This window comes from Podarcis gaigeae (assembly GCF_964106915.1).
Source record: "Podarcis gaigeae genome assembly, chromosome: 14".
Taxonomy (NCBI): Eukaryota; Metazoa; Chordata; class Lepidosauria; order Squamata; family Lacertidae; genus Podarcis; species Podarcis gaigeae.
This window is the reverse complement of record NC_139690.1, coordinates 2,692,223-2,706,762: the sequence shown is the minus strand read 5'-3', so window position 1 is coordinate 2,706,762 and position 14,540 is coordinate 2,692,223. Positions and strand designations below refer to the sequence as shown.

The following is a 14,540-nucleotide window of genomic DNA, read 5'->3' as shown; positions in this document are numbered from 1 at the left end:
CGATTCCCTCAGCTGTCAAATTTACCCAAGCTTCACTGTTTTAAGTTGAGGCATTGAGGCAAACCCTTTTGCAAAGCAAACACAGTCCCATGGAGAATACTATGACTTACCTGACGGGAATGGCTTTAGGCACAGCTTTGATGTTATTTGGTTGATATTTGAGTTTGTCGGCCTGGACAGAGAACGTCTCCATTGTGTTGTCAAACTCGGACTGGGGTTGAGCCGAGCTGTGTGCTTTTAAAACTGGCTGGGGAGAATTTTGAGATTTGGATGGCAACTCCAGCTTATGCAGATTCTCGTCTGGCAGGAGGTTATGGTTAAACTTTGGGCTTTCAAACTTGCGTTCAAACGGCCGGGCAGCACTTGTGTAAGGTTTTGTTGTGAAGCGATTATAAGCAGGGGTGACCGTCTTTGGGATCTGCTCTGTCCCATTCACTGGGCCTTTGTCAGGGAAACTTTTCTGAGGGTAGTAAGTGGACTGCACGGTGTCTTCTCGGCTGGCAGACCCGAAAGCAGCTGGCTTGTTCTGAGGCGGAGGCGGCTCGGGCTTGGACAGGGTGGAATTCTGAAAGTCTGACACAGAGTTGACTGCAACAAAACATGTTAAAAGAATTAAATACATGGCATGCCAAGGTAACATTTTTAGGTTTGCAAATTATTTCACAGACATGGCTGCATTCTGTGTGTACACAAAGAAGAAAAAGCAGCTGTTACTGGGTGGTAGCAATTCATTTAAGAATCTCAGCTTTCATCTAAAAAGAGGTCTTTAGTCCTTATGCACTCCAAAGCATATGAATAGTTCCTGCTCAGTTCTCTGAAGTTAGAAGCATGGTTGACTGCAGATGTCTAGTAGCCAGGAGCAAGGCTTCAGTTCTTCACCTTTGCCTGGCAGCAGCCCCCGCCCCAAATCACTGACTGCCCCAAATAAACCATGAGTAGTAAAAATTGTAGAATTATTCCACAGTTGGCATAGTTTTCATTGCCCAGGGAAAGAATTTAAAATACTTATGAGAGGAATTCTTCTTACTATCCACAAGTTTGGAGTGCTGTGCATTTATTCAGCCTTTGTTTAGTCTTATATATTTGAAAAGGGAAACTATTAAACATTTTCTTTTTTAAGTGTCTAGTAGTCAGTAAAAGATTCATTAACACAACTTCCATACAGTAATGCAACCCCTCCCCAAAAGAAACAGCAAACATGAGAAATGCACTGGCAACATCCAACATCTTGCAATAGACACCCACTCCAAATCTGCTTGGGGCAGGATCCCTTGATTGTCTACAGTTCATCTGGAGGATACGTGGGGAGCTGCAGAAGACATGCTGTTGCCCTAGCAGATCTGTTCTTCTGAAGAGCAGCCACTGTTGGATGTCACCCCATAAAACCAGCCGTGAGAATAGGAAACTCAGATCAAATCAGAACAAGGCCATTCGTAGCCAGCTAAATCTCAAAGGCTATGTAGCCAGTTTAAATCACACATGGCCCATCATATTTTACCAGAGAGCCCCCCACCCCACCCCTGTCGACTCAGAACACACTGGTGGTGCTTTTCCTAGTTGTGCTTTGTTTGTTGGGGTTTTCTTAAACTACGGCTGTTTAGTAGCAGTCGTATGCCCTGAATTATTGTTCCCTTCGTAAATAAGTTTCCCCAAACATTTCAATAAATCAAGCCTTGAGGCTCCTCTCCTACCTTCCGCAAGTGTGGCCTTGGGCTGCAGAGACACAATGGGGTGATTCACAGGCTGCGGCTGGGGGCCCTGCCCGGGGGGTGCAGGGGCAGGGGCTGGCCCTTGAGGAACTGGCTCATAGCGCTTCTCGCCAACAGCCCTGTCCAGAGGCTCCACGTCTACTGGCTTCCCCCTGTTGGGATGAAAAGAGAAGTCAGTCAGCTGCAGGGTTCTCTGTTGCTGCTTTGCCTTCCAAATGATGTTTGTGGCTATTCCTTACAGAGACTTTGGAGAACAGTTTTTCTGGGTGAATTTCTATGGGAAGGCTGGGGTGCTGATCTTGTGTCCCTCCACGTGATGCTGGACTACAATTCCTATCAACCCCAGTTAGCACAGCCAATTGTGAAATTGGGTGGGTGGGCGTTCCAGTCCAGAAACATCTGGAGGACCACAGGCTCCCCATTGCTACCTTAAAGCAAAGCAATCAGTCGACCATAATCCTGAATTCCTTCTGTTCTTCCAAAATAGAGATAAAACCACTAGGAAGAGGTTATTCTTCTCTTCTTTGTCCACCTGTTCAGGTACAGGTCTGCTGAATGTCTAAGTGATGACAGAAGAAAAGATTTGCTCTTTCCTCCAAAGGTGACAGACAGAAGCAACACAAGTCATGTAAGATGAAAAATAGGTCAAGTCAGATGAATCTCTCTTTTTCTTATGGAAGCTTGGATGATCAGGGAAATGTTGTGGACAGTGTATTTTGATTTCAGTAAGACTTTTGACAAAGTCCTCCATAATATTCTTGCAGGCTGAACAAGGTGATTGTTAGGTGGATTTGCAGCTAGTTGGCGGACCGAACCCAAAGAAGTTCCTTGTCATCTTGGGGGGGAAATGACAAGTGGAGTGCTGCAGGGCTCTGTCCTGGGCCCACAGTTGTTCGAAGTCTGTATAAACTTGTGGACCACAAGCTAGAATCATAGAATCACAGAGTTGGAAGAGACCACAAGGGCCATCGAGTCCAACCCCCTGCCAAGCAGGAAACACCATCAGAGCACTCCTGACATATGGTTGTCAAGCCTCGGCTTAAAGACCTCCAAAGAAGGAGACTCCACCACACTCCTTGGCAGCAAATTCCACTGTCAAACAGCTCTTACTGTCAGGAAGTTCTTCCTAATGTTTAGGTGGAATCTTCTTTCTTGTAGTTTGGATCCATTGCTCCGTGTCCGCTTCTCTGGAGCAGCAGAAAACAACCTTTCTCCCTCCTCTATGTGACATCCTTTTATATATTTGAACATGGCTATCATATCACCCCTTAACCTCATCTTCTCCAGGCTAAACATGCCCAGCTCCCTTAGCCGTTCCTCATAAGGCATCGTTTCCAGGCCTTTGAGCATTTTGGTTGCCCTCCTCTGGACACATTCCAGTTTGTCAGTGTCCTTCTTGAACTGTGGTACCCAGAACTGGACACAGTACTCCAGGTGAGGTCTGACCAGAGCAGAATACAGTGGCACTATTACTTCCCTTGATCTAGATGCTATACTCCTATTGATGCAGCCCAGAATTGCATGGGCTTTTTTAGCTGCCGCGTCACACTGTTGGCTCATGTCAAGTTTGTGGTCAACCAAGACTCCTAGATCCTTTTCACATGTACTGCTCTCAAGCCAGGTGTCATCCATCTTGTATTTGTGCCTCTCATTTTTTTGCCCAAGTGCAATACTTTACATTTCTCCCTGTTAAAATTCATCTTGTTTGTTTTGGCCCAGTTATCTAATCTGTCAAGGTTGTTTTGAAGTGTGATCCTGTCCTCTGGGGTGTTAGCCACCCCTCCCAGTTTGGTGTCATCTGCAAATTTGATCAGGATGCCCTTGAGTCCATCATCCAAGTCGTTGATAACGATGTTGAATTAAACATGAGTCAACATTGTGATGCAGCATCCAAAAAAGCTAATGCTACTCTAGGCTGCATCCACAGAAGCCTAGTGTCCAGATCAAGGGAAGTAATAGAACCATTCTATTCTGCCCTGGTCAGACCACACCTGGAGTACTGTGTCCAGTTCAGGGAACCACAAGTTACAAGAAATTTCTGGGTTTCAAGTTTCAAGAAAGGAGATTCCAACTAAGCATAGGAAGAACTTTCTGACAGTAAAAGCAGTTTGATGGTGGAACCCTAATCCTTGGGAGGTGGTGCACTCTCCTTCGCTGGATGCTTTAGTTGAGAATCCTGCATTGCAGGAGGGTGGACTAGATGACCCTTGGGATCCCTTCCAACTGTACAATTCAATGATATTCCGTTGCACCTCTTGCTACAGCTGACAAGTGCATGAAGCATCATCTAGAAGCATCATTGCCATTGCAGAGAAAACCCGGCCACTGTACTCAGTTCCCAATAACTTTCAGACTGAATTATTGCAATGTCTTCCATTGCAACGCAGCCCCTGAAGACAACTCAGAAACCTTAGTTGGCCCAAAATGCAGGGGTTCCATTTAGAGCTCATATAACCCATTTTAAAACAGCTGCACTGGTTTAGAGTTCATTTCTGGGCCCAAATCAAGACGCTTGCATGAGTGTTTAAAGCCCTAAATGACTCAGGCCTCAAATATCTGAAAGACCTCCTCCTCCCCTACAGAACTTCTTGGGTTCAGGAATCAGCAAAGTGGCTCTCTTGGTCATTCCTCTCTTCTCAGAGGTGTGGGGTGGGGTGGCCTGGGAGAGAGCATGTGGCCCCTAACTTGTGGAATTCCCTCCCCACAGAGGCTTGTCAGGCACTTCATTTCATTTCTGGTGGATGCTGTGAGGACATACCTCTTTATTCTGCCTTTTAACACTTGAGGTGTATATTTTTTGGAGTATATTTTTAGAACCAACCTTATTTCTGTGCCTGAGAGTTGTTTTAATTCTTTTTTAAAAAAATAATATTGTTTTTTAATGTTGTGACTTGCCCTGGGACCTTAGGGTGAAGGGTTGGCAATCAATCAATCAATGCCCAGGAGAATAGTTCTCAGGATGGGACCAGACTAACTAGAGGGCAAACTGCACAAATCTCGGAGGCTGTGTTAACTAAGCTATCCTGCAACTGTGGAAGGAGATGCCTGCCTGCTCTTCTGTTAGTGGTTAACAAAAATGCACCTATGTATCTTTGAGTGTAAGACTGAAGTTTGCCTTCAGCTTCAACCAAGACCAACCCCATCACTCCAAAACAGCTCTATCCCAGCTACAAGCAGACCAACATTAGAGGGATGCAATCTCTTCTCCTGAAGCTTTCTTTCTACAAGAAGAGGATCAAGTACATGGTTATCTCTAGTTAACAAGGCATGCTTTTAATAGGGTGGAACATTTAAAGGCTGGCTCCCCCCACCTGCGTCCTGCAGTGGCACCATGTATTCTATCACCATGTGCCATTGTACTTGTAGCTCTCCAGTCAGTGAAATAGCTGGAAATGTAGCAGGAAATGAAGCAGGGGAAGATGGGCAACTCTTCAAAGCCAGCAGGAGTGGGGAATGGCAGCTGTGTCCCCGTCCACGGGACCCACAACCATCCCTCTTTACCACCATAGTGGCTTTGAGCTTGTCTGCAGTACTGTGCACAATGAGCACGATATTGCTTGTGGTTCTGCTCCCAGTGCAGCAGATGGCGCCATGACAGAAAAAGTGAAGCATGGAAGGTGAACAAGGAAGCAAGCAGCAGTGAGATCTGGGGGGTGAGGGCAGGTGGAAGGCATACAAGCTGCAAAGTGCAACCTGGACTCCAGATTAAAACTGCAAAGTCACTTTCACCAACACTCTAAAGCCTTATGCAAATGCTAACTGATGATTTAGATCCAGTCTTTATTTGAACCTAGAACCCCCATGAAAGGGGTGAACCCATGCTTCAGGATGCAATGAACCTGGCCCATTTTCGCATGATAGATGGAAAGACTTGGCCCGCTTCATGTTGCCGTCTTCCATTTCTGAAAGAACCTCGTTTGAAAAGCAAAAAATAGCTGCCTTATCATTTTGGCTTCTGACTTAGCTCTGTGGTTTATTTTTAATAGTGTGCACACACCCACACCCGTACACAGTGTTCACTTGAAAAGAAATGCCCATATAAGCATATTTATATATGTCTATATCCCACATTTGCCCGCCCCCCCCCCCAGCCCTGCCAAGAGAGCAACTCCCCATCCCCTGGAAACCCTCCTCTCTGATGGGTTAACAAAGCTATACAGTATTTCTATTAGAATCTGCAGATGCCAGAGGGGGAACCTTTGAAATGATAACAGAAGTGCAAAAGAGGGGAGGCTTACTTTGAAGGGTAGTTTGTGTAATTCAGCTGATTATGGAGATGGCCTGGTTTAGCAGGCTCAGCCAGGTGGACAGCAGGGACCTGTGCAGCAGGCTTGTTTTCATAACTCCGACGGTCGAAATAGGAGAGCTGCTTGCGGTAGTATTCCTCATCCTCCTCAGGGTCGTAGTGGTTTGCCCGAACGATGTCCTCAGGGGGCTTTGCTTGAGGTCGTTGTGGTTCTGGTGCCCTAAACAGAAATATTTTAAACAGTAAATGCTTAAGAAATTTTTGTCACTCATAAAAAATGAACAAGGTTCTAGAACAGTGATTCCCCAAGCAGGCAGTGGGATTATCTAAGGGGTGGCAAGAGGCAAAGGTGGGGGCACTGGGAGGTGTAAATCATATTCAGACTTTGAGAAGCTGGTGTCACTGGTTAAAGTTCATTCATGTTGTTGAATTAATTAAGCTAAATAGTTTTTAATTGGATTTTGAACAAATGTGCAATTACTGTTTTGAATTTTATTGTGTTATTATATCCTTAGTGGATCAAGGCGCAGGAGAGCAAGAGGGGGACAATGCAGAAAAGAGAGTTTGGGCAAGAAGACCACAGCCCTGTTTGAGGCATCTGAGGAGCATTTGAGGATGAACTGTGGACGGTGGAAGGTGAAAGGACACAATCATCTTGTGGAGCAGTGTGAAGAGTTCTTTAGCGCTGGTGAGGTCAAAGGCCTTTGTCAGGTCTATGAAGTCGAATGATGTTGATTGTTGACCCTGGAGCTCTAAAAATAAGCCTTGTCAGTGAGTGACACGGGTGAAGGCTTTCCCTACAGTACTCAACAGGGAAATTCCACAGTAGTAGTTAAAGTCATGGCGGTCATCTTTGCTCTTGTAGAAGGTCACAATGCCGGAGTCATGCATGCCTTGTGGCATGGCTCCTGCTTCCCAACACTGCAAGAGGAGGCCATGGAGGTGTGTCATGAGGGAGGAATCGAGGCCAATTTTCAGAGCTTCTGTTGAGATTCCATCCTGTCCTGGGGATTTACCACACAGCTTGGAGCTGATGGTGTTCTTCAGCTCGTCATGGCAGGGAGGAACATCCAACTCTTCCAAGGCAGACAGTTTGGGCACTGTCAACTGCTGGGTCAGCAACCAAGTTTTCCCACGTGTACAGTTCTTGACAGTGCTCAGCACAAGCGGACGCCTTCATCTACCCCACCTGCAGTAAATATGTCTCTCCCAGATCAGTCTCTCCATCCAGCCACAGCAGGCGCTGTAACTCTCCAATGGCTTGACTTCCTACCTGAAGATGCACTCCACCATGGTCTCCCAAGACAGAAGGATGCCACTATTCTGAACGATACTTTTTATGGGGGGTGCGTGCACTGGGGATGAGTTCATGGCACCAAGGTGACAGTGGCCTGAAAGGGTTTGGGAAACACTGGTGTAAACTGAGCTGCTACTAACAGATGTGGATTCTATACAAAGTTAAAAATTGGGCTGTCACCTAATTGAAGAAGCCTCAGTTGAAGTGTACTTAAGCCAATGAACAGACTGATTAAATCTGCACACATCTTCATGAGAGGTGGCACAATGGCTCTAAAGAGGGGAGGGGCATTTGCACTGAGCCCAGGAGAGACAATGATACAGTTTGGCTCCCTGGCAATGCCCAGGTGGACTGGAGGAGAGTGGGGAAGGAAAACAGGGGTGTGTGTGTGTGTGTAAGCAGGGAATGTCTGCTTCCACTTTATAAGCACTAGAAAACGCTATAGGATGTAGTGTGTGTGAGAGAGACTGGGGGGGGGAGGGAGGGAGGGAGGGAGGGAGGGAGAGAGAGAGAGAGAGAGAGAGAGAGAGAGAGAGATATGGAATGACTTACAGGACAGCAGAAGATTGAAGTTATGTAGCAGCTGGAGAAGAAAGAAGACTCCAGGAACAGCTAGCTGGTTTGCAGGGCTGGGCAGTCCCCAACCCTCCCTTATGATGAACTGGAGCTCTGAGGTCCAAGGGCAGAGAGACCAGGAGCAGCCCCAAGCCCCACTCTCTGACCTGAGGGGGAGCTCAGAAAACCCAGAATAGTCATGGTCTTGTGCAGAATCCCACAGCATATTTTCTTCTTTTTTAGATGACACACACATCATTTATTAATTTATTTTATATCATTTTCTACACCACTCAATGCCCAGAAAGGCTTCTAAGCCGTTTGTGGGCTTGTGAGAACAGCCCTTCATTTTAAAGCTGCATCTCTGTGCTTACCTGTAAGCTGGCTTGTCATGCTCATATTGATTTTGAGAGACTGGTTTCGGACCACTCATTGGGGCGATATTAGGTTTAGGTGCAAGCTCTGGAGGTTGCTGAAAAGCACACACACATAAAGACCAAATTAGAACAACTGAAAAAAAAGATAAAATGCTAACACTCTAGTACTATCATATACAAAAGGCATCCTCAGGATAGATTCATATAAAAAGGAGCTTGACACAGCTAAAGTTTAACCATTTTAAGGTACTAATGCTTAGTTCAGTCCATTTCCATTCCATGCTTGTTTCATAAACTTGAGTCTGTTCCTGCATTCTGTGGCAATTTTTCAAACACACACAACTTTAAATTGTACACATTTTGTACTTTTCTCAGATAACACACATTTTCATGCATCTCCTCATTTTTTTATTCAGAGACGTGTGCAGTCTGATTATTAACTGTGTTCTGATTCGCATAGAAGCCTGGAAACTGATAGTTGGGTCAGTTTGCTTTAAAATGCAAATTCTGGATTCAGGGGGAATGATTTTAGCACTGAAGAATGTAAGAATGGGCTGCTGGTTCAGGCCAATGGAGGCCCATCTGGTCCAGCATCCTGTTCTCACAATGGCCAGCCAGGTGCCTGTGGGGAACCTGCAGACAGGTAAAAGGTAAAGGTACCCCTGCCCGTACGGGCCAGTCTTGACAGACTCTGGGGTTGTGCGCCCATCTCACTCAAGAGGCCAGGGGCCAGCGCTGTCCGGAGACACTTCCGGGTCACGTGGCCAGCGTGACAAAGCTGCATCTGGCGAGCCAGAGCGCACACGGAAACGCCGTTTACCTTCCCGCTGGTAAGCGGTCCCTATTTATCTACTTGCACCCGGAGGCGCTTTCGAACTGCTAGGTTGGCAGGCGCTGGGACCGAGCAGCGGGAGGGATTCGAACTGCCGACCTTTCGATCGGCAAGTCCTAGGCGCTGAGGCTTTAACCCACAGCGCCACCTGCGTCCCGTTCCTGCAGACAGGACCAGAGTGCAAAAGCACTCCCCGCGGGCTCCTGCCGCTCCCAGCAACTGGCATTCAGAAGCACTGCTGCCTCCAGCTGTGGCCGCAGGGCACAGGAATCACGGCTAGCAGCTTCTGATAGCCCTCTGCTCCATGAATTTCTCTAATCTCCTAGGTTGGTCACTATCACCGCCTACTGTGGGAGCAAGTTCCATAGTTTAACTATGCGCTTTGTGAAAAAGTGTTTTCCTTTATCAGTCCTGAATCTTCCAACATCTGTGGACGAGTTCTAATGTAATGGGGGGGGGGGAATCTGTCCACGTTCTCCATGCCATCCACAATTTTACAAACTTCTATGCTGTCATATTTTACTAGCTACTTGACATTATGCTACTGACAGTTTTATTTTCAGTTCCTTTCCTCATTATCTCCAGCATGGAAATTGCCTTTGTCATCACTGCCACACATTAGACCTCTGTAATTCTCACAAGAATTCTGTAAATTAGGCCAAAGTTATTGCTCTGGGAACTTTTGTGGTAGCAGCACAGTGTTGACATTCTTCAAATAGGTTAAAAAAAGTCATTAAAGTTGAAAACAGATTATTGATCCCATTTCTAGATCACACACTACAGTGGCCTTGTTTGTTTATCACAGAAAACTATCGCTGATGATCTAGCGTGAACACACCTAAGAAGGCAGCTTCCGATACACAGCTGCTGGTCCAGCACAAAAGGAATGTGTGCCAGCAGGTGAAATTGCCAGTGGGCCCCTTGCTGGGATTGGGCCCTCAGCAGATTCCCAACCACACCAGCTGCTGATGCCAGCCTATACCCCTGCTAAAAGCATCAGGTAGCAGGTGACAGCAAAGACATCTGTCTGAGAACCTAGACAGTCAACGCCACCCACAATAGACAAGTGATAGGCTAGAATGATGGACCATTCTCACTTGGTAAAAGCATCATGGCAGCAACACCATTCATTTCCTGGTATCCATCAGTTCCTAAAGGTTAGGTGTGGCTAAAATGCTTCAAAGTGAGTGTGCAGTCTATTAAAGTAACCCCACAATGTCCTAACTGTGGACAACAACCATTCAGTGTCCCAGGAAAAGGGTAATACCAGGTCCCAGAAGGCCCCAAGACTGTGAAATTGACAGATCTGGAGAAGGAGGAATCCTTCATCCATGAGGTAAGTGCCCCATCTCCATTAAAGATTCAGCTCATGCCAACTAAGTCTTGTGCAAGGACCACAGACGATTGACAACAGTTGCTAAAACAAGCCCACTGAGCATTTACCTTGACTACTGGAACATCATTGGAGTCCTTAATTTTTTCCAGTGATGACGATCTTTTGTTTTCAAACATTTTAACCCTTGTCAGCACTGATTGCGGCTTCATGGCTGGGTCATCTTCCTCCTCAGCTCGTTCGGTAGGCAGTGGTTTACTGTTGGCAGGCAGAACTTCTGATTTACTTTGCAATGGGAGGGGAGGGTGTGCACCCGCAGTGCTGTGAGGAGGCTCGTACTGTCCCACTTTTGCGCTGAACCCTTGCGGGGGGCCTTGCTCAAAGCCTCTGGGCTGGGGCTCAAAGTAATGCTTGGGCTCAGGGGATCTGGGCACTGCTGGGGGGAAGGCTTGAGTCTCTGTTTTGTATCTTCCGTGAACCTCATACGCAGCAGTGGGTTGCTCTTCATACCTCAGCTGAGTGGCGTTGAAGTTTTTGGCTGCGTGCTCATAGCGGGGCCTGCTGTCGTAAGCCAGGGGAGGCGGCTCTTCAAAGCGAGGTTGTGCTGGAAAGTAGCAGCTGTGTTCTGTGCTCTCTTCTATGTTCTGCCGGGGATCAAACTCTCTGGGAGGTTGGTTGCTGTAAGGTGGCCGGGGCTGATAGGGCTGGTTCTCATCGTAATAGGTCCAATGGTCATCATAGGGAGGGACACGCTCCTCGTAATGAAGACGAGGGTCGTAGCCACGGGAGAACTGGTCCACGTAGTTTGAGGAGTCATACCTGTAGGCCAGTGACTCATAATCTCTGCTAGCTTGCTTCTCTGTGTACTGGGCCTGAGGGTCATAGGTCAGATTGGAGTCCTTCTCCTGCCTCTGGGCTGGCTGCTTCAAGACATAGTTCGGCCGAGGGGCTTCCTCATTGCTGAATGGGTCCTTCCTGTACATCTGTAGAAAGAGAGTGGTTTGCTTCAGGTGCACGAGCAACTGAGACCATGAAGAACTAACAAGTCGAAGGAAACCTACAACCACAGCTTACCCATTTTAACTAGTACCCTAATCGTAACTGATTAACTACACGAGCTTTAATTAATGGATTAAGTAAAAAAAAAAAGCACACTTCATTTTTAGACGCAGCAAACATCTGGGCTGCAACATGCATAACCTTGGAAGAGGCAAGTCCCCTTCACTTTTTCCATACAGAGGAGGAATTGAATTTTAAGAAGCCGCTTGCAAGTTTTGGCTTTGGTAAGTACATGTAAAAATCTGCCTAGGTATTGCTATCTGGCCCTTGGGAGTCTGCCCAGGTCACACACCTCCCATCCCTGCCCTGTGCCCTTTTGCCTGGCTGCAATGTAGCCTTTGACTGTGAGAAGGCCTCTGGCTTGCCTGGACGGAGGTGGACAGGTGTAAACTTGACATTCAGGTGTGGCTCGAAAGTGTCATCTGTTGCCCTGCCCACTTTTACCTCTCGCTCTGCCCCCCTCTGGGATGCTGCCCCTGGAGGGATAATGGTTCTCCTACCCTCTCGGTCTGGACAGGGTCTGGAGTCCAAATGCTATCCAGCCCAAACCTTGGCACCAGCACCCCAATTTAATGCACTCATTAATGCTGCTGGTGTCTGCAAAGTTTCCCCCAACTTTTTGTTTCAATTCATTTGACTTTGGGCCTTGGTTCAACTTCCTGCCCAACATCTGGGTGCCACAGTTCACCATTCCCATCTCAGGGTCCACACTTATGATGAGACTTTATTCTTGAATTACTCATTTTGGGAACTGTTTGAGGATCTTTGGCTTATCCTGACACATCCAGCCAATAAAAATGCAAATAACCGAACAGTTTCCATTTAGTATACAGGAAGGCCATAAAGAACAAAACACAGGTAGATTTGGAAGACAGAATCATGTTTCTCTGAAACTAAAGCAATGAACAAGAGAAGGTTTAAGCCACACACAAATGAAGTAAAAGTAAGCTTTGGAATGAAGTGGGCTTGCGACATCTTCTGATTTATGCATTCATTTTCCAGCAGAAATGAGAAAGGCAACTTGAACTCATGCAACAAAGCAAAACCAAGAGTTAGATTTTTATTAAAAAGCAGCAGCAGAGAAGCTCTTTTTCAGGCTGCACAAACGCTCAGTGGGAGGGAAATGACAAAGGGGCACCTTTAGTAAGGGTGGGGGGTGGGGGCAAAGCAAGAATGATCATGTGCAGAGTGAATCCGTGCAACATGACTGCACAGGCAGGAGGTACCTTTGTTGGATCTATATGCGGCGATAAGGACGGCGGCTCTTGTTCTCTGAGCATTATGTGAGGTGCCTCCGTGCCAGGTGTTCTGAGGGGGCCAGCTTGCGGTTGGTAAGAGTTGTAAGAAGCCATGCCAGGCTCCTCCAGCCTGACATTAGTGAGACTGATACTGGGGTTAACAGCAGAAGTTGATGAGGCTGAAGGGTTTGTTTCTGGCGACGGGGAAAGGTAGGGGGCTGCAGGTGAGGCTTCTGCTTTCTGTGAAGTGTTTAAAATATAGTTTTTGGTAAAGTGGACATATTTTCCATTCAAAAATCATATTAGCCACAACCACCCAACATATTTAATTGCAAAAAATCAAGTTGTACACCAGGACTGAACTGTTCTTCAGTACGCTCTTAGGGTCCTCAATGTTGCTGAACTCCAGCTCCCATCAGCCCAAGCCAGCATGGTCAACGGCTAGGGGATGTGCTGGGTGTAATCCAACTACATCTGGAAAAACATTTTGGGGACAGCTGCTTCCATAAAGCTAAACCTCTTTGGAGTACATGACTATACCAAAGTTTATATAACCCACATCCTATTTAGCTAGCCAGAGAGAAAAACAGGGCATCTTGTAAAATTAACAGCAGATTGACAAAAGATGACAGCATTGGCTCAAAATTTTAGGGGTCCTTGGGTAAGATGTTATCATTGGCACCTCTCTCAAAGTGTGCCATCATCATCACAATGGGAACCACTGTCCCACTTGCCATTGTTACATTTGCTTACTTCCTCTGGACCCAATCCATGCCACACCCCAGAAGGTGAAAGCAAGACAAGGAGAAGAAGCTGCTGTTCCTTGTTACTCTCATCACTGTTCAAGGCAAGGCTGATGAATTTGTGCTACAACCAGATCTGTAGTTCCACAACTCCTATCAGTCCCCAGCACTTGCCAAGCTGACTGGACCTGATGGGAGGTTCAGTCCAGCCATGTCCAAAGGGCCCATTTCTTATTCCTTAATTGAGCCACTTCAGTGACCTCCACCTGCAAGTGCATGGCATCTGCGTCCCACCACCTCTCTGGAGTCCGACCACATTGGGAAGGCGCCATGTTGTCTACTCCTTTGAATCATTCTAGAGGCCTCTAGCTATGAGATAAAATTCATTTGGAATTCATATAAGGCTAAAGTGGATTCATTTTTAGATTGCTCATGCCCAACTCTTGACAGGCACCATGGTTATTTTTAAACTGAATTTCCATCTTTTTCCAAATAATTTCCTTTTTGATGGGGAGAGGTGGGAAACAATCTCATGTTCTTCTAAAAGTGCTGGTCATTTTATTACTATTCTTTATCTTTTCTTTTAAAAATTATTCTCCAATAAACCAACCAACCAACCAACCAACCTGAAACAACAGGAACCCACTCTCAGAGACATGAATCTTGCAATATCATACTTCCCACCCTGTGGTGAAATTGTGTGCACTATACAGTCATACCAGCCAAATAATTCTATAATGTTTCCCTGCAGTACCAGTTACTGAAAAGGTGTATCATTTTCATTTCCTTTGCTATTTTTATTTTTGGGGTTAGCGTCTCTGCTAATACTAGTTGCCAGACTTTCTTGTACCATGAAGCCAGCATGGGAGTCATGTTCTTTAAAAGTGCTGATCCATTTATTTATTTCTTTTTAAAAAGGCAACTGAAGAGCATGTGCCCCCCCTCAACAACGGAAATGCCAACTATGTGAATCCAGTGTTCAAATGGTAGAGACCCACAGGGCTTGCAAAACGAAATGATAGCTATTCAATGCACCATTTAGAAGGCAATGCTCCTAAACACTCAATGCACACAAACAAACAAACAAACAAACAAACAAACAAACAAACAAACAAACAAACAACTGAGACGGAGAAGTGTCTAAGGTAGAG

General features: G+C 46.3%; 1 protein-coding gene across 17 annotated transcripts in view; it reads right to left on the bottom strand.

Annotated features, from left to right (window-relative positions):
* TJP1 (tight junction protein 1) overlaps window positions 1–14,540 on the bottom strand; it is a 340,092-nt gene that overhangs the window by 9,021 nt on the left and 316,531 nt on the right. For 12 of the 17 annotated variants that reach the window (XM_083712144.1, XM_083712153.1, XM_083712154.1 and 9 more), the window contains 6 exons: window positions 12,635–12,886; window positions 10,460–11,332; window positions 8,182–8,279; window positions 5,948–6,175; window positions 1,692–1,861; window positions 111–588 (listed from right to left, as the gene is read on the bottom strand). In XM_083712144.1, coding sequence (XP_083568270.1) covers window positions 111–588; window positions 1,692–1,861; window positions 5,948–6,175; window positions 8,182–8,279; window positions 10,460–11,332; window positions 12,635–12,886 — 2,099 coding nt within the window. The remainder of the gene's footprint in view (window positions 1–110; window positions 589–1,691; window positions 1,862–5,947; window positions 6,176–8,181; window positions 8,280–10,459; window positions 11,333–12,634; window positions 12,887–14,540) is intronic. The other 5 variants (XM_083712155.1, XM_083712156.1, XM_083712157.1 and 2 more) reach the window with 1 other exon arrangement.